This window comes from Microcaecilia unicolor, chromosome 2, assembly GCF_901765095.1.
Source record: "Microcaecilia unicolor chromosome 2, aMicUni1.1, whole genome shotgun sequence".
Taxonomy (NCBI): domain Eukaryota; kingdom Metazoa; phylum Chordata; class Amphibia; order Gymnophiona; family Siphonopidae; genus Microcaecilia; species Microcaecilia unicolor.
In genome coordinates, this window is record NC_044032.1 from 94,461,363 (window position 1) to 94,480,870 (window position 19,508).

A 19,508-nucleotide genomic window follows, 5' to 3' on the forward strand; every position below is an offset into this window, starting at 1 on the left:
TTATTGAAGATACTCAAGGAATTCGTTCTGTGCACTTAAGGTTGATATTATTCAGTAGAGGCCTGATTTATACTCTGCCATGTGCGTGTAACACTAGGGGGCGCTGTGCTTATGACAACACAAAAGCCACCAGACACAATATGCGGTATATCGCTTTTATTGGTGATACATATGTGAACACATACACCAAGATACTTACAGCACCTGCAATTCAGTCAGCATCTGGGAAGACCACCAGGGAAGCACTAGCTCTTCCTCAGAGATTGCAGGGACATCACTGAACCAGGCGTCCCTTACGTTCAGGCAAGCTTCTAAAGAAGGTCAGTGCTCCACCCTCTTTTATAGTGTGAAACAGAGGTGCCTTTCCCAGACCTGCACAAGCTGAAGGTGCCTTTCCCAGAGGTGCTGGCATCCCTTAAACAACCAGCCTGTTTCCCATAACAGAGAATAACTCTCCCAGACCTGCACAGGTTGAAGGTGCCTTTCCTAGAGGTGAAGGTGCCTTTCCCAGAGGTGCTGGCATCCCTTAAACAACTAGCCTGTTTCCCTGTTTCCCATAACAGAGAATATCAACACATAATTACAGCCAAAACATTCCACTCATTCCATCCCCAGCTGACCTTCAATCCCATGTATTACAGTGCGTTAAAGGGTTAGTGCTCCTCATCCTGTCTTCTAAAGCAGAGATCACATGGTGCATGACACCTAAGCAGGAGGTACGCGACGCCTGGCAGACAGACCAGTTTTGTGCTGCTGCAACTCCCTGTTCCCACCCACCCACAATAGGTGCCCTGTATAGCCCGAACTATGACCCTCCCCTTTCTTTTCAACCCCCCCCCCAGCTTCCCCATTCACCTTGTTCCTTTTCCAAGTGGCCAGTTGCAGATACCATGGCAGCAAGAGAAACAATTTCCCTGTGCACCCCACTGACTGCTCTGCCAGTCATGCCCCTCCTCTGATGTATCTTTCTGCATCAGAGGATGTGACTGGCAGAGGCATGCGCAGGGAAATGGTCCCTTGCATCTTCATATTGTTTCTGCTGCTGTCACAGCATTCTCAGCTCATGACTTGGAAAGGCAGCAAGGTGAGGGAGAGGAAGAGAGAGAGACCCTGAGTGATGCTGATCAGGAGGAGGAGAGAGAAACCAATTGATATTGGTCTGGGGTGGGGGGCGGATGAGGAGGAGACAGAGAGAGGGTTGATGCTAACCTGCAGTGGAGGAGGAGGGGAGACCAGGATTCAAGAGAGTTGATGACTGTATGGCTAGGGGATGGAGAGAGAGTTGATGGCTGTGTGGCAGAGGGACAGCGAGAGTATGTATATCAGAGAGGAGAAGGCTTTAATGACGGGGAGAGAAAAAGAGAGAGTTTGAGTGTGACACAGTGGAAAAGGCTGCATGACAGGATGGGAGAAGTAGATTTTTCACACTTTGCCTTATTTGTGCCACATATTCAAAGGGAAACAGCTAAATACAAGGAATAATAGCAAAGATTTTATCACAGCATTTCATTGCGGTGGGCTGAGGTTAGGGTTCCAATCCTGGCCAGCCTCTATCTGGAGAACCTAGAGCTGTTCCAAAGCTGATAGTGTCAAAGTAGGGAAAAATTAGGTTCTAGTTAAGGTAGCTGATACATTCTATGTAACAAGTAGTGATTAAGTTCTTCTGTTGCATAAATGGAAGCATAATAAGACTGCATGTCCAGCCATTAGATGCACATTGCTTCTAATGATGTAGAACAGTGGTTCCCAACCTGTGTTCTGAGGAATCCCCAGGCTGTTACATGGGGCTGTGAGACACAGAGAAGAAAATATTTTCATACCACCATAAAGCATGTCGGCAAAATGCACAGGCAAGGAAGGCAATTGCAGCATCATAGCTATGGGGTCAGAGGAAGCAGCAGCTGTGGAAGTGGAGTTGTTTGTTTTAAAACTATTTCCGAGTGAAAAATCGATTCACTTCTATACATTCTACACAGAATTTTATAGACCTCAATCATATCCCCCCTCAGCCATCTCTCTTCCAAGCTGAAGAGCCCTAATCTCTTTACCCATTCCTCATAAGGGAGGAGCTAGAACATAAGAGTAGCCATACTGGGTCAGACCAGTGGTCCATCTAGCCCAGTATACTCTTTTCCAGTGGCCACGTCAGGTCACAAATAACCTGGCAGAAACCCAAATTGTGGCAACACTCCATACTACAAATCCCAGGGCAAACAGTTGCTTCCCATGTCTATCTCAATAGCAGACTATGGTCTCTTCCTCCAGGAATTTGTTCAAACCTTTTTTAAACCCAGATACCGCTGTTACCACATCATCCGGCAAAGAGTTCCAGAGCTTAAGTATTTAACTATTCATTGAGTGAAAAAATATTTCCTCCTATTTATTTTATAAGTATTTCCATGTAACTTCCTTGAGTTCCATTCCCTTTATCATTTTGGTCGCTCTTCTTTGAGCCTTTTCTAATTCTGCTAGATCTTTTTTGAGATACGGTGACCAGAATTGAAGGCAATGCTCAAGGTGAGGTAACACCATAGAGCCAATACAGAGGCATTATAATATTCTTGGCCTTAATAATTTCTAGCATCCTGTTGCTTATTTGGCTGCCACAGCACACTGGGCAGAAGATTTCAACATAGTATCCAACGACCCCTAGATCTTTTTCTTGAGTGCTGACTCCTAAGGTGGACCCCAGCATCAGGTAACTATGATTCAGATTATTCTTCCCAATGTGCATCACTTTGCATTTGACCACATTAAATTTCATCTGCCATTTGGATGCCCAGTCTTCCAGTTTCTTAAGGTCTTCCTGCAATTTTTCACAATCTGCATGCATTTTTGACAACTTTGAGTAGTTTTGTGTCATCTTCAAATTTAATCACCTCACTCATTCCATTTTCTAGATTTTATAAATATGTTAAATAGCGCCAGTATAAGTCCCTGTGGCACTCCACTATTCACCCTCCTGCATTTTTGGTATACAATTGCCTTTGTTTTTTTTTAACACTTCTGTTTCCCATTTTGTGCATGAGTTTCACGCATGCACGGTCTTTTTAAAGACCTCTTTGCTTTTTCCACCTAACAGTTTTTTTTTTACATATTAACCATAAGACTCCTGAGGCAAGCACGTTACATGCCGAAACATGGTGCCATGTCTTGATCTTTGACATTATTTTTAATGTACATTATATGATTTTCAGTATATTTATGTAACTATGTATTATTGTACATATATTATTTTATGAGTACTTTTTTTATGCTATTTTATACATATTTTAAGTAATACGTTTTAATTGTATTGTTCCTGAGGTTTTTCTAGCCTTCCTGTGTTCCCACTTTTTTTACATATACCTTTGGTAAAACCTTGTTGTCTCGGATCTTGTAACTTATTGGATTCCAAGAAATTCACTATCCTTTCCTTCAGCGTCGCTTCCATTATTTTTCCAATAACTGAAAGTGAGGCTTACCGGCCTGTAGTTTCCAGCTTTTTCTTTGTCACCACTTTTGTGAAGAGGGACCACATCTGCTCTTCTCCAATCCCATGGATGCTCCCCCCTCTCCAAGAATTTATTAAACAAACCCCAACCTCTCTGAGCTCCTTCAATATCCTGGGATGGATCCCGTCTGGTCCCATGACTTTGTCCACCTTCAGATTTTCAAGTTGTTCATAAACACTTTCTTCCATGAATGGTGCTATATCCGCTCCATTCTCATGTGTGCCTTTGCCAGTCAATCGTGGTTCTTCTCCAGGATTTCTTCCGTGAACACAATTTTCCACACAGCGGTTCACAGCATCTTTCAGTCTCATAATTCCATTTTTTAGTCTTCCTCCTTTCACTAATATACCTGAAAAAATCTTGTCGCCCCCTCCTTACATTTCTAGACATTTGCACTTTCACCAGATGTATATCTGTCTTGGCTTCTTATAGTTTCATTCGGTATTCTTCTTCTGTTCTGTGTTCCTCCTCTTGAGGTTTTCTGTATTTAATGAATGCCAACTCTTTAGGCTTTCTGCTTCTGATGTATCTGAAAAGGGTGTTACTATGAGTTTTTGTCTCCACAGCAGTTTTTCTTTCTATCCTGTTTTAGCCTTCTTGATCAGTGCTTTGCATCTAGTTTGACAGTGCTTATGTTGCCTCTTATTTTTTTCATTTGGATCCTTTTTCCATTCTGTAGTGCCTGGAAACAGCAGTGGAACATCAGTGGTGGGGCACTAACAGGAGAGAGACTGGGTGTGGGGGTGAGAGGGACTGGTGGGGATTGGCTGGGAAGATGAGATAAACTGGTAGGGATCTATTGTAGGGAGGGAGAGAGACTGATAGGAAGGGGAAGGGAAATAAATAGGGTTGGTGTGAGCAGGCTTGGTGCTGAAGGGTAGGAGGGCCAGGAAGATTTGTAGTCCTTTAGGTGGTTAAGGGGTCCACACAACTAGAAACGTTGGGAACCTCAGATGTAAAGTGTAGCTCCTCCTTTTCAGAGCAAAACATGCTACATTTCCATCATTTTTTTAGTGAATGCCAACACCTAGAAATAAGTAAGTTTTTTTTGCTGGTGGGAAGTGTCAAGCTTGCACTAGAAACGCATTCTCGGTTTACAGAATAGATCTAGCAGGGGTAGTGGGACCTTATTTACATTGTCCTGTTGGTGTACCTCTACCCTTCTTGAAGGATAAGGGTAATTGTCTCCATACCCACTTAGTATTAGGTCTCTCTACAGAGAATATAATAGGGGTGTCGTATTGTGATTGCAAGTTTTGTAATTACTGGAGACAGGAATGAGTCCACATAGCCCAGCAAACAACTCTAAGATGGCAGTAGTTACCAGCCTGAAACAGATCTGAACCATAATCTAGAAGTGAAATGCTCTGTAAACCTGTTCTGATCCACTGAGTCGTATAGTCCCACTAAAACTGTCTTTTTCACAGTGTTTAGTCACATCATTCAAGATCCATATCATTTCTTATTTTCAAATGTGAAGCACAACTTTGTGCCATGAACCACCACTGCTGTAATCTTTCTTAATGTGAGTCACCTAGCAGTGCACGATTGATGGGTGTAAATCTAATTAAATATCAATATCAAAAGATTGTTATTGACCGCAATATTGCAAATTCATGTTCAATGCGGTTTACATAAGGAAACATAAAATAGCAACGAAATCTAAGATAATTAGATTCAACCTTAATAGTCAGAGGTAGCAGGTTCCAAAATGAATAGCTTGAAAAGAGAACAATCATTAGCAGTACCAATTGGCTTTGTAAATGAGAAGAAATACTAGGCAGAGAAATAGCAAATAAAGTTAACACTAATTCAGATGTAATATCATGAATGATTTGAAAATTCAGGCATCATAATCTCAAAAGATTACGATCACCAAGGGAAGCCAATTTAATTTTGCAGTATAAGGTGATATACTACTGAATTTCTTAAGACTGAAAATTAATTAAGCCAAAGTATTTTGAATCAATTGAAGCTTATTCAATAATTTTGTAGATGGCCCTAAATAGAGAACATTACAGTAGTCAATATGGGGTAATATAAGCATCTGAACCATTAGAGAAAAAGAAGATTGATTAAAATATTGCCTAACCAGTCATAATTGCCTCAGTTTAAAAAAGGTCTTTTGCCAAAGTTGGTTAACTTGTGGTTCAAACGTCATCAGAAAGTCCAAAATAACGCCAACACTCTACATTTATCATCAACAGTTACGTTTCCCATTGGGTAATATAATAGAGCTAGGTGTAGAGCTTCCTGGAGTTTTAAACCACAAGACTTTGGTTTTACTGGAATTTAATTTCAACATATTATTTAACGCCCAACATTAAATCCCGTCCATACAAGAGAACATTCTTCACATTCTCTCCTAAATCAACTGATACAGGTACCAACATCAAAATGTCATATGGATTTAGACATAATATCTCATAAAAATGATAACTCGGGCAGATGGGTTAATATTAACATAAAAATATGTAACAAAACAATATCGTTATTAAACATTTATGCACCTAATTCAGAGTCACCTGAATTTTTTCTATCACTGGCAGATATGTTAGCAGCTGAAGGAGACACGCCCTGCATTATAGGTGGTGATTTTAACCTTATATTAAACCCCATAATTGATAGGAAATCTAAATATGCCTATAAACCTCCTAAAGCAACACAAAATCTTCTCGACCTAATATCTCAATTTAAACTTTGTGATATATGGAGAATTACACATACGACAGAACATGATTATACCTTTTATTCAAATCCCCATAACTCATACTCCAGGATTGATTATTTTTTAATATCGTCATCTTTGATATCTGACGTACTTAACACGGACATTGGCAATATTTTATTATCAGATCACGCACACATTACGCTGCAGCTCAGCATCAACCAAACACAAATAAATAGACATCGTTGGAGATTTAATTCCACACTCCTAACTAATCCTAATTTCATAGAATATATATCAAAAGCAATGCAAGAATATTTTCACTTCAACTCGCCAAATCACATTTCTTGGAATAATTTTTGGGATGCTTTTAAGGCGTTTATAAGAGGGGAAATAATAACATTTACAGCCTCTAGAAATAAAGAATTAAATAATGAAATATTGGAATTAGAAAATAAATAAAATCTTTAGAACTAATACATATAAGTGATACTAACAATATACCCATATTAGAAGAGCTTAAGGCATCCAAACTCAAATATAATACAATATTAGGTACTAAAGCTAGCAAAGATATTTTTAATAACAATGCATCATACTACTATGAAGGTAATAAAGCAGGACACCTCCTAGCTAATTATCTGAAAGCCCGCAAAGAAAACAATTACATCTTTTCAATCAAAGATGAGAATAATGTTCTTCTAACAAATAACATAAACATAGCAAATAGATTCCAATCTTTTTATAAAGACTTATATACTTCAGACATTGAAACTGAGTCATTAAACTATGATTTTTTGGGAAAACTAGAACATCAAACTATCACAGAAGAAGACAATAAGATGTTTTATAAAAAAAAATCACAATAGACGAGATTAATATAGCTATCCTAAACATGGCGACAAAAAAGGCTCCCAGACCGGATGGTTTACCAATTGAATTCTATTCAGCCTTTAAGTCTATATTATCCCCAATTTTATGTGATTATTACAATTACATGATAGAAATTGGTAATATAAAAGGCATTTTTACTGAAGCCAATATTATTGTGCTATTGAAACCTGATAAAGATCCCAGTTCTGTGCAAAACTATAGACCATTATCTTAATAAACTTGGATGCCAAGATATTTGCCAAAATTGTTGCCGAGAGATTACAACTTTTCCTACCTAAAATCATACATCCGGATCAAACGGGTTTTATGAATGGGAGATCCTCCTCAGATAACACAAGAACCTTCTCTAACATACTAATGCATGGTCAAGAAACATCAGATCCTTTGGTTGCAATAGGATTAGATGCTGAAAAAGCATTTGATCGTGTAGAATGGCCATATTTGTTCAAAGTACTACAATGGTATGGTTTATCTGCACAATCAATCAATATAATTAAAGTCCTGTATACCTCCCCAACTACATTTATTCAAATTAATGATGTAATTTCTAAGCCTTTTCCACCAACAAGGGGCACTAGACAGGGTTGTCCCTTATCTCCATTATTATTTAATCTAGCCCTTGAACCATTATTAACAGCGATTCGTCAACACCCCCTTATCAGTGGCATTAAAATCGGTCAACAAAACATTAAATTAGCTGAGTATGCAGATGATGTCCTACTATTCACCTCTCCTACATCAATTCCTCACATACTGTGTTTAATATCTAAATATGCCAAAATATCCAATTATAAATTAAATACCACAAAAACGGAACTTTTGCCCATAAATTGTGTTCATCTGAAACATATTATTCAACAATATAATTTTCAATGGAATGATAATCAAATTAAGTATTTGGGAGTTTTATTTGGCCCCACTATTGAGGACACTATTAAATATAACTCTGAAAATATAATTAAAATTACTGAATTACTAACTCAAAAATGGTCACCATTAAGGCTTAATTGGTGGGGTAGACTAGAAACCATAAAAATGATGATAGTGCCAAAAATTAACTACATTCTTAGCATGCTACCTATGTTACTAAATCCAACAACATATAAGAAGGTTGAAGCTAAATTAGTACAATTTTTATGGAATAATAAAACACCTAGAATTTTAGTTAACAAATTGAAGGCCTGTCCACTAAAAGGTGGTGTCAATTTTCCTAGTTTCTATGATTATCACATATCTTTTCTCCTAAAGCAAAACTCAGCATTTATGTATGATAAGGAACAACTCAACACCTCATCATGGTTCCAGATTGAAATGCTAAAGCAACCAGACACACCCACACATTTCTTCCCTTGGTCTCAAAAGACTAATGTTTCTTCTGTTTTGTTTAAAACTCTTAGAACTGTTTTTAATGAACTTGATTCAGTTGTCACACATCCCATAACACATACTATGTACATCCCAATTTGGAACAATTCAAAATTAACAATTTTTGCATAAATTGGAATACTTGGAAAAAAGCTGGTATATGGACTCTCAATGATGTTATAAAAGATAATTCTTGGCTACCTTTTGCCCAAATAAGTATAAAATATGGTCTTAAAAGTTCTCAATACTATAAATGGGTTCAACTCAAACACTGTGTAACTAACTCCGTAGATATAAAAAAATTAACTACTGATTACCCTTCTTGTTGGCAACTTTGCAAGTCTTTTATGACTTCCAAAAAAGTCACATCTAAATGGTACAAAATACTACAGTTAGCTAAATTCAAAGAACCTACTCATACTATGCAATCATAGGAATGCGATCTAAATGCCAAACTAGATGAAAAAACTTGGGAAACTTTTTGGTTTAAAATTACTCATACCACCAAATCAGCGTCCATTTCACAATCTATGTTCTACTTAGCACACACAGCCCTATGGACTCCTGCTAAACTCGCCAAATTGAACACAATAAAACCAAAAAACAGTGCGAATAAATGCTGGACCTGTGAAAAAGATGTTGGAAATCTTAAACACATCATCTATTCTTGCCCATATATTCAAGAATATTGGAATTCTGTATGGGACACAATATCTTCCACCTTGAATATTCAAGATGTTTTATCATATAATATAGTTATATGTGGATCACTAATGTTACAATCATCAATAGACAAATATCAAGCACAATTACTGGATTTAATGTTACATCAAGCCCTTAGAACACTTTTCTTTTGTTGGAAAGATCTTGACAAAGTAACATATTTATCATGGTGGAATTCTGTGTGTATTTAGCAAAATATGAATATGCTGCGGCTGAAAAACATAACTCACTTGTTAAGTACAACAAATATGGTCTCCTTTACTAACCCACTACATAATAACCTTTGTCAGAATTGAAATTATGTATTACTCCTGTGACTTATGATTATGATCTGTTATTGAAATAATCCCTGACTTGCCCTAACTTGAACATGTATGCTGATGCTTGTTACTGTTAACTTGTTAAGCTGGCTAATTGCTTTATTTTAGCCATTTGTTATCATTTATAAAACACAATAAAAATATTGGAACTAAAAAAAAATGTCATCTGCATAAGACAATAACATTCAAGTTCAGACTATTGGTTCCCAAAGAAGATATTAAAAAAATTAAAAGGCAAAGGAGATAATGGAGACCCCTGAGGAACTCCGAAACCCGGGGACCAAAACTTAGAACAATAATTATTACTCCAAACACAATAATTACAGTTCACTAAAAAAAATCTTGAAACTCAGTAAAGACCGAAAAAAAATAATTAATTTAGTCACTCTGCTTTGGCCTTGGCCTCCTTGAGTCCCTCTTTTAGTTCTTGAGCGTCTAATGGTCTAGCTGACTCCCTCCCTTATAGGCTTCTTGCTTCAAATGTAGTTGAAAAGGTTTTCATTTTTGCTTCTTCAGCTGGGGATTGAGAACCCAGTCCTTGGGTCACATCTAGCCAGTCAGGTACAAGGAATATGCATGAAATAAATGTGTGTGCAATGGAAGTAAGGCATGCAAATGTATCTCATGCATATTTATTGTGGCTATCCTAAAAACCTGACTGGCCAGGTTTAGATTGAGAACCATTGCTCTGTTGCAAGCCTGTGTTCAAATTATTTTCTTGGCTGCCTGATGAACACTTTGCATCTAACTTGCCAGCCTGTGCTTGTACTTGTTCCTATTTTCTTCATTTAGATTGTTTTCACTTTTTTGAAAGATGTTCTTTTGACTGTACTATTTTACTTTCTAGATTATAATAGTCTTAACACCAAAAGGTCTACCATTTTCTTGGGCTAGTTTATACAGTGCTTTATTTGTGTTTAGGAAACGGCCAACGAATAGCTAAGGTTTCAGCAGAAGCCAAGCTGGAGGTAGATGAGGAAACTTACTTGAGCTCCTTCCCGACCCAACTTGATGGATGTTGTATACACATGGGCCAATGGTGCAACATTTGCGCAAATCTGCAAAATGACAGATGTCTTTGAAGGTACTTTTATATTTTTCTGTCTCTAGAGTAATTTGATGTACTACAAGCACCTGGAATGCATACCAAATTTTCATTGTGTTAAGCTGACTGTGACAAGGAAAGGAAAAGTTGGTATTCTTATAAAGTGGTCTCCAGATTCTTGAAACTTGATTTTGTCCTACAATAGAAAAATTAATAATTGGTATTAGTGGTTTCTGATCTTTAGGCATTTTAAAGCCAGACACATACATATTAACTCATTCTATAACAGGTGATTTGCATACTTAAATTTATAACGTGCTGCCATCCACACACACAAATGGCAGCCATTTGCTTAGCACTATTCTACAATCCTAGCGCACAAATGGCTTAACACGTAAATGCAAGAGGGTGTTCACATGGGAGGGGCAAGGCATAGGTGGCTCCGACATTTATGCTCTTAGTTGACAGAATACCTTAAGTACATATATGTTACATTTAGGTGCTCACATTTACACCAGCCATAGACCTAGATGTAAGCGTGCTCACTTCAGTGTAGGCACACAAGTATGCTGTAAGAACCCTTAACGCTTGTAGCAATCCTTACAGAATAGTCTCGCAGTCCACATAAATGGACACCTAATTTGTGGCACCTAGTTATAGAATTGCCCTCAATAACACTACTTTTAGTTGATACATAGACCAAATATTCTCTGAGGACTAAAAAAAAAACGTGTTCCTGAATTCCAGTGAGATGTATTTTCAAAGCACTTAGACTTACAAAGTTCCGTGAGTTACTGTGTAACTTTGTAAGTCTATGTGCTTTGAAAATTAGCCCTCTGTTGATTGTATGCTCACAGAAGATGACATCAGGACAGTTTGAATTTTGTCCATAGAACAAATTTGTTCAAAAGTTATATCTGAAAAACCTTTCAATGTATATGTATGAAAGAATGAAAAATACATTTGGCATGATACTTCCTTCTTGGTAAATGAGGTGGTTATTTCTGCTTTGGGGTAGGTATCAGCTTAGGCCCTAGTAAAAGTGATTTGGATATTGTGATAAACAGATTTGCCATTTCCTAATAACTGTTTTTATTAATTTCATTTGGCATAAAACTGGAGGAGGGTACTGATTTCAGCCTTTTTGGCCCCCACCCTAAATTATAAATAGTCACTATCCAATATATAGAGTGAAGCAAGACCAAGGCTGCATATGAGAAGGGTAAACTGCTTTATTTATCAAGTACAAATCACACGGTACAGTTTCTCAGGGGAGACAGGCTGTTACACATCCGTGTTAGCTGCACAAGATCTCCAGTACATTACTTCCGTACATACACTTATATATGCTTATTTAAGGAAGCAAATCATCATACATAGGTAATATGACAATAATCACGCTTATTGGTTATGATAATGTTGTGATAATACTATTGGATTATAGTATAATAACGTGGTTAGTATTTACGTTAATACTAATAATGTGGTTAACTATTCTCGGAAAGCCTTATCGGCCTAATCATTCTCCCAGGGGAACTCATGGTTCTGTTTTCTCCTGAACATCTGTTACCACAAGTTTGCCAACCCTGGCAGTTATGCTGTTGCACCCCAGCTCCTTTCCCATAGTTGCTTGCATCTGCATGTCTCAACAGATCACTGGGTTCTTGAGTCACACTTGAGTTGGATTCAGTGTCACTATCACTGAGGCCTATCAGACTATTTGTGATTTCAGGCCCTGAACCAAAGTCAATAGTTAGGTTCATAATATACATCTCCCCCCTTGAAGGCCTATAGAATAAGTGCTTCACACAAGTATAGTGTCAACGAGCGTGGTCCCTGCACCCAGGGTTGAGCTTACACCTCTAATTCAGCTTTATTATGGCAAAGTTAGTACCCCGGCCACAGGCTGTTTAGGTTGCAGGCCTCTTGGAGCCCCTCAGCAGGATGAGACTCCAGTTCCTGTCTTACCAGTCATTGTCGTACGACCTCATGAGCACAACAAGGTGGTATCTGTACTTCAGGAGACAAGATATATATGGGGGAGTGTATGGTAAGGGAGTATTACCGAATAAGAATATGGCGCAAGAGTGGTAGTTAGTGACAAGGTTGCAAAGTGCGGCAGGTGAAACATACATAACCAAGTGTAATCCCTCAGGAGATTGACCAGGACTCTTGCCTACTGAGTATATAATAAAGCTCTAAACAGGGGTCTCGATGCCATGTGATTCTTCATCACAAGGAGGAGCTTGCATTTGTGCATAAACAATTATCATTAGGAATAGCATGCATCTCAGCATATATGGTATTATCATCTGGAACAGGCTGTAAGGTTCATACAGGGCCAAGGCGTACCCTGCAGGTTCTCTCTTGGTTAAGGCAGTTTCAATTAATCTTTGTACCAAGCCTCTAACGCATGGAATAATGCAACAGCCAAAAAGAACAAAGACAGCGATAACAATGATAAGATTAGTAAGGGCAGAGATAATGTAATTTTTTCAATTTACCAAAAGCATTATCAAGCCATCCTGTCCAGGATGTGTCACTCCAGAGTTTTCTGTGAGTTCTTCAGCCAAAGAAGTAAGTCCTTCAAGGCTTTTGTGATGGTGCTATCAGGGGCTGTGTTGTTGGGAATGAAAGTGCAACAATGGCCACCTAACATTGTACACACGTCCCCTTTCTCGGCCACATGATATCAAGAACCATCCGGTTCTCCCAGGCCATGTGCTGGTGGCGTCCAACTGCTCAGCAATGCCCTTGACAGCGTCTCTAGTGCAGGGGCGTAGCCAGACACCCAATTTTTGGTGGGCCTGGGCCCAAGATGGGTGGGCAGAAGAATCCCGCCCTATTCCACAAGTGATTTGGTCTCTTCTTCTCTCACCTGCATGCCATATGGTCTCTCAAACATCCCCCCTCTCCTGCATATCTTTTACATAGCAGATTTTCACTGGCAGCGAGCAGCAACTAATACACACTGCTCATGTTGGCCCCTCAGCCTTCCCACTGATGCAACTTCCTACTTCCACATAGGCAGGAATACGTCAGAGGGAAGGCTGTGGGGCTGGTGCGAGCAGTATGTGTCAATCGCTGCTTGCTACAGGCAAAGATCTGCTATTTACAAGGTATGCAGGAGGAACAATTTTTTGAAGTTTTCAGCTGGTAGGGCATCATAGGTGTGCTGCTTCTGGATGGGCCTGAACCCAAGTGGGCCCACCCTTGGCTACGCCACTGCTCTAGTGTAATTAATGAAACGCTGTTGGTTATAATATGTGTACTTAATTCAATCAACATTTTATTAGTAGTGGCCCACCAAAATATTAAGGACTCAAATCCAGCAGCAATCTGATTACGGGCTTTAAATTCATCAGGCACCCCCGTTGGCACGCAAATAGCAATCAATGTAAATTCGGTCATCAAAGGAACCCTTAAGTTCCCTTTTAGGTCTGGAAGGTTTAGGGTTATTGACAATAGTAAGTGGGATCATAAGTTGGACAAGGGCATATTGTCCTTGCCAGTTAGGAGCAAGGTTGGGTATAGAGTTTTGGTTCCACAATACCACCAAATAGCTTGGGAGTAGAGAATTTAGAGAAATCAATAGAGTTAATTGTGAGAATCTGTAAAGAACAGGAAGACAGGTTGCCAACAAATATTGGATTTGCAACATTCATTCTCAATAAGCAAACAGAGAATTTAATGTCTTTGTGGGGCATTTTGAAGGGAGGGGGCTTAGTGAAAACAAGTGCTTTAGGTACACTGGGAAAGAGTAGATGAAGGGAGCGACAGAATTTGTTAGTGAGGGGTATGACTTTGTAAGAGCTTAAGAATACAGACAGTGCCATTATAGTCATTGTCAAAGTTAAGAGCGAAAGGAACAACAGTGAGTTCAGGACGTGGGATGGAGCAGACATAACAGTCAGAGACATTCAGACTAGAGGTGGTGTATCATATCCATTCCAGCCAAAAGTTAGAGTCAGTAAATCCAGTTTCAAGAGCAAAAGTGTCTTTGAGATCTGTAATGGTAAGAAGTTTGATAGAGGTGTTGGTGCCAGGGAAGGACTGGAGGTCAAAGAGAGGGTTATGGGGTTCCCCGGGTGGACTGGCCAGGATAGCTTCTAGACATGGTCCCTATTAGACATGTCCAGGATTTACTCACGGAATCGGTTTCAGCGTCCCAGAGCCAGAATTCCCTTCAAGGGTAGTACTTGGATTCTATAATCTTCTAGTATAAGACTTGGGTTCACTCTGTTAGTTGTACTTCTCCAAGTCTAAACCCAATACTAGATCATGGAGGTTTCCCCAATGTTAGTATAAAATTTTGCCTTTCTTGATAAGGGGTTGATGAATCCTCTCTATCAGCATCAGGGAGTCACAAATGATTTTCCGGCCCTGAACCAAAGTCAATAGTTAGGTTCATAATATACAGTACTGATACCCAAAGCTGTATTTCTACTTTGGTGCTTTGTTGCCAGGGTTCATTGAAGGGAAAGTTTGTGTTTCTGGTTTAGAGCAAAACATTTCTTAGAAAAGATTGATTTTATTTTTATTTTTGGCATGGCCTTTGAACAAGACAAGGAAAAAGCCTTAGTAGATGATATAAACAGTAAGTAAGGTTGAGGAAATAAGTTATAGATATCTAGTGCATATCTGCTTGAGCCATTGAGTCAAGAGAGAGGGTTTTTTTATGCTAAGCAAATTGAGCAATGGTTTAAAACAAGACTTATTGTACTCAGTATATGATGGAACTTCTTATGCTTCAAGGACAGATAAACTTGTTTTTGCAGTTTGAAAATGTCCCTCCTCCCCTTAGTATCTATAAAAAATATGTATTATTCTAATGATATTAGCAGCACTCCAATATTCTCTCAGTCTGCTCTTTGCAGTCATGTCGTAGGTCCTAGAAGTGCTCTCTAAAGATACTGAGAAATGTGAGACTTTCAGGTACCAAGAATTCTACATCTCTGGGATGAAAGTTGATATTGTGGAGTATCCTGTCCTTTCTATACTGCTTTTGCTAGTAGTCTTTAGAGCATGTACAATTTTTTCAGACCTAGATGCTGAACATTCCTTTTTCCTTGGTTATCTGCATTCATTTGTCCTGGTGCTTCAACAGTGCAGAAGCAAAAAGAATAGGGTGTGTGGAAGTATCTCCTCGTTGTAGTGTGCCACAAGGTGTTACTCTTTCATGAGATCCCAGTGTTATGGTCAAGACTTATTGGTATGTGCCCTAAGTGACTGACTGGGTTAGGAACTGGTTGCGTGGATATCGAGAAGGGTAGTGACAAATGGAGCTCATTCTGAGGAAAAGGTTGTTTAAAAGTGGTGTGCCACAAGGTTTGGTTCTTGGCCAGTTCTTTTTATCATTTTTGTAAGTGATATTGCTGAAGGGCTGTCTCGTAAGGTGTGCTCTTTTCAAATAATACTAAAATCTGTAATAGGGTAGACACCCTTGGTGGTGTGGGTAACATGAAGAAGGACTTAGCGACGAAGCTAGAGAAATAGTCTGGAATTTGGTAGGTTAAAAGTTAATGCTAAAAAGTGCAGGGCCATGCGTTTGCGCTTCAAAAAATTCGAGAACTTTTGTGCATGAAAGAGGAGCGGGACTTGGATGTGATCATATGTGATGATCTTAAAGTGGTCAAGCAGGTAGAAAAGTCGACGGTGAAAACTAGAAAGGTGCTTGCGTTCATAGGGAGAAGAATGACCAATAAGCCAAAGGAGGTGATGATGCCCCCTATATGACTCGTTTAGAATATTGTGTACAATTCTGGAGCCTGCACCTTCAAAAAAATATAAATAGGAAGGAGTCAGTCCAGAGGGCGTCTACTAAAATGGTCAGTGGTCGTCTTCATAAAGCATATGGGGACAGACTTAAAAACGCCCAATGTGTACACTTTGGAAGAAAGGCAGGAGAGGGGAGATATGATAGAGATATTTAAATATCTTTGCAGCATAAATGTACAGGAGACAAGTCTCTTCAGTTGAAAAGAAGCTCTGAAATGAGGGGCAAAGGATGAAGGTGAAAGGGGATAGACTCAGAAGTAGCCTGAGGAAATACTTACTTCTTCACGGAAAAGGGATGGTGAATTTGTGGAATGTTCTCCCAGTGAAAGTGGTGGAGACGAAAACTGTGTCTGAATTCAAGAGAGCTTGATAAGAAGAGTAGCTGGCACCATATGGAGTAGCATAATGGAAAGGGACGTCCAAGTTTTGTTGAGGACGTCCTCGCAAAAAGTCCCGATGGAGGGGCGGGGAAACCCATATTATCGAAACAAGATGGATGTCCATCTTTCGTTTCGATAATACAGTCAGGGACGCCCAAATCTTGAACTTTTGGTCATCCTTTAGAGATGGTTGTCCCTAGACTTGGTCTTTTCTGATTTTCGTCGATAATGAAAACCAAGGATGCCCATCTCAGAAACGACCAAATGCAAGCCCTTTGGTTGTGGGAGGAGCCAGCATTTGTAGTGCACTGGTCCCCCTGACATGCCAGGACACCAACCGGGAACCCTAGGGGCACTGCAGCGGACTTAATAAAATGCTCCCAGGAACATAGCTCCCTTACTTTGTGTGCTGAGCCTCCCCCCCCTAAAACCCACTCCCCACAACTGTACACCACTACCATAGCCCTTACAGGTGAAAGGGGGGCACCTAGATATGGGTACAGTGGGTTTGTGGTGGGTTTTGGAGGGCTTGCTGTTTCCTCCACAAACGTAACAGGTAGGAAGGAGGATGGGCCTGGGTCCGCCTGCCTGAAGTGCACTGTACCCATTAAAACTGCTCCAGGGACCTGCATACTGCTGTCATGGACCTGAGTATGACATCTGAGGCTGGCAAAAAAATATTTTTAAAGATGTTTTTTGAGGGTGGGAGGGGGTTAGTGACCGCGGTCCCAGCACAGACCCCTGAGGAACCCCACTAACTACCCTTCTCCATTGAGAGTATTGACCATTTAACACTTCTCTCTGTTTTCTATCTTTTAACCAGTTTTTAATCCACAATAGGAAACTACCTCCTATCCCATGACTCTGGAGTCTTTCATGAGGTACTTTGTCAAACACCTTCTGAAAATCCAGGCACACAATATCAACCGGCTCACCTTTATCCACATGTTTGTTCACCCCTTCAAAGAAATGTAATAGATTGCTGAGGCAAGATTTTCCTTCACTGAATCCATGTTGGCTTTGTCTCATTAATCCATGCTTTTGAATATGCTCTGTAATTTTGTTCTTTATAATAGTCTCTACCATTTTGCCCGGCACCGATGTCAGACACACCGGTCTATAATTTTCCGGATCTCCTCTGGAACCTTTTTAAAAAATCGACTTTACATTGGCCACCCTCCAATCTTCCGGTACCATGCTCAATTTTAAGGATAAATTACATATTACTAAAAATAGCTCCGAAAGTTCATTTTTCAGTTCTATCAGTACTCTGGGATGAGTACCATCCGGTCCAGGAGATATGCTACTCTTCAATTTGTAGAACTGCCCCATTACATCCTCCAGGTTTACAGAGATTTCATTCAGTTTCTCCGACTCGCCAGCTTTGGATACCAATTCTGGCACCAATATCTCTCCCAAATCTTCCTCGGTGAAGACCAAAGCAAAGAATTCATTTAACCTCTCCACTGTGGCTTTGTCTTCCCTGATCGCCCCTTTTACCCCTCGGTCATCTAGCGGTCCAACCGATTCTTTTGCCGGCTTCCTGCTTTTAATATACCTAAAAAAATACTTTTACTATGTGTTTTTTGCCTCCAACAAAGTCCCTCTTTGCCTTCCTTATCAGTGCTTTGCATTCGACTTGTCATTCCTTACGCTGTTTCTTATTATTTTCAGTCAGTTCCTTCTATCATTTTCTGATGGATTTTCGTTTAGCTCTAATAGCTTCCTTCACCTCACTTTTTAACCATGCCGGTTGTCATTTGGTCTTCTATCCTCCTTTTTTAATACGCGGAATATATGTGGCCTGGGCTTCCAGAATGGTGTTTTTGAACAGCATCCACGCCTGATGTAAGACCCTCGCAGCCGCTCCTCTAAGTTATTTTTTCACCATTCTTCTCGTTTCATCATAGTCTCCTTTTTTAAAGTTAAACGCTAACATAATGGATTTCCTGTGTATACGTCAAAGCTAATATCAAATCTGATCATATTATGATCACTGTTATCAAGCGGCCCCAGCACCATTACCTCCCGCACCACATCATGTGCTCTACTAAGGACTAGGTCTAGCATGTATAGTGCAGCTTTTGGTACTGCTGTGTTTAGTAGCCTTTGTTATGCTGCATTTTCATATTTTCTATCAAGCCAGTCTAAACAAATGATTGAGAAGGTTTTAAAATGAGAGCGTGATCTAACCAAAGTTCAAGAAGGTGTGTTGGTTTCTTGCCCCTTAGTTTACACCTATGTAATGCCATCAGTATGTTTTCTTTGCTGTTACCATCTATTTCTACATGTTCATGACATTTGCAGAGCAACTTTTTAAGTCCAGTGCACATGATGCATGTTTATGTAAATTATTACATATTACAAAAAAAGAAATTACTATTATACACAAATCAAGAAGGGGCAATATGCCAAAAGGATTAAGGTAACGCATAAATGTGTCAGTCAACATTCTCCTTCATGAACCAGTCCTCAAAACAAGGTGGCAAGGAATGCACAGTATAAGGAAAATCTAAGACATCAGCTTGGGCATAAGAAAATTGGAGGTCCCTACAGCATGGGTGAAATATCTAAACAGCATATTTGAGCAGAGCTAATCTTGAACCTCCACCAAAGGGGAAGAGGTTTGTACTGGCGTGATGACAGCCTTACTAGTCAAGAAGACGGTGTGGAAGCTCATAGAAAATCTGGTATAGATAACAATCTTCGCATGCTCCTGTCAACCTGTAGTACTCTGCTTCTGCTCCTGCCCACCAGCTTGATGTTGTAATTGAGGCTTAGTTAGGTACCATCCACATTAATAACATTCAGCTCTGCAAATTCTCCTGGCTCAATACCACA

The 19,508-nt window shown here is 39.5% G+C and overlaps 1 protein-coding gene across 1 annotated transcript in view; it reads left to right on the top strand.

The window, feature by feature from the left end:
* Positions 1 to 19,508, top strand: part of MTREX (Mtr4 exosome RNA helicase) — a 427,098-nt gene that overhangs the window by 388,743 nt on the left and 18,847 nt on the right. Inside the window, 2 exon segments of the mRNA XM_030193130.1 lie at positions 10,404 to 10,462; positions 10,464 to 10,548. Of these exon segments, the coding sequence (XP_030048990.1) occupies positions 10,404 to 10,462; positions 10,464 to 10,548 (144 nt within the window).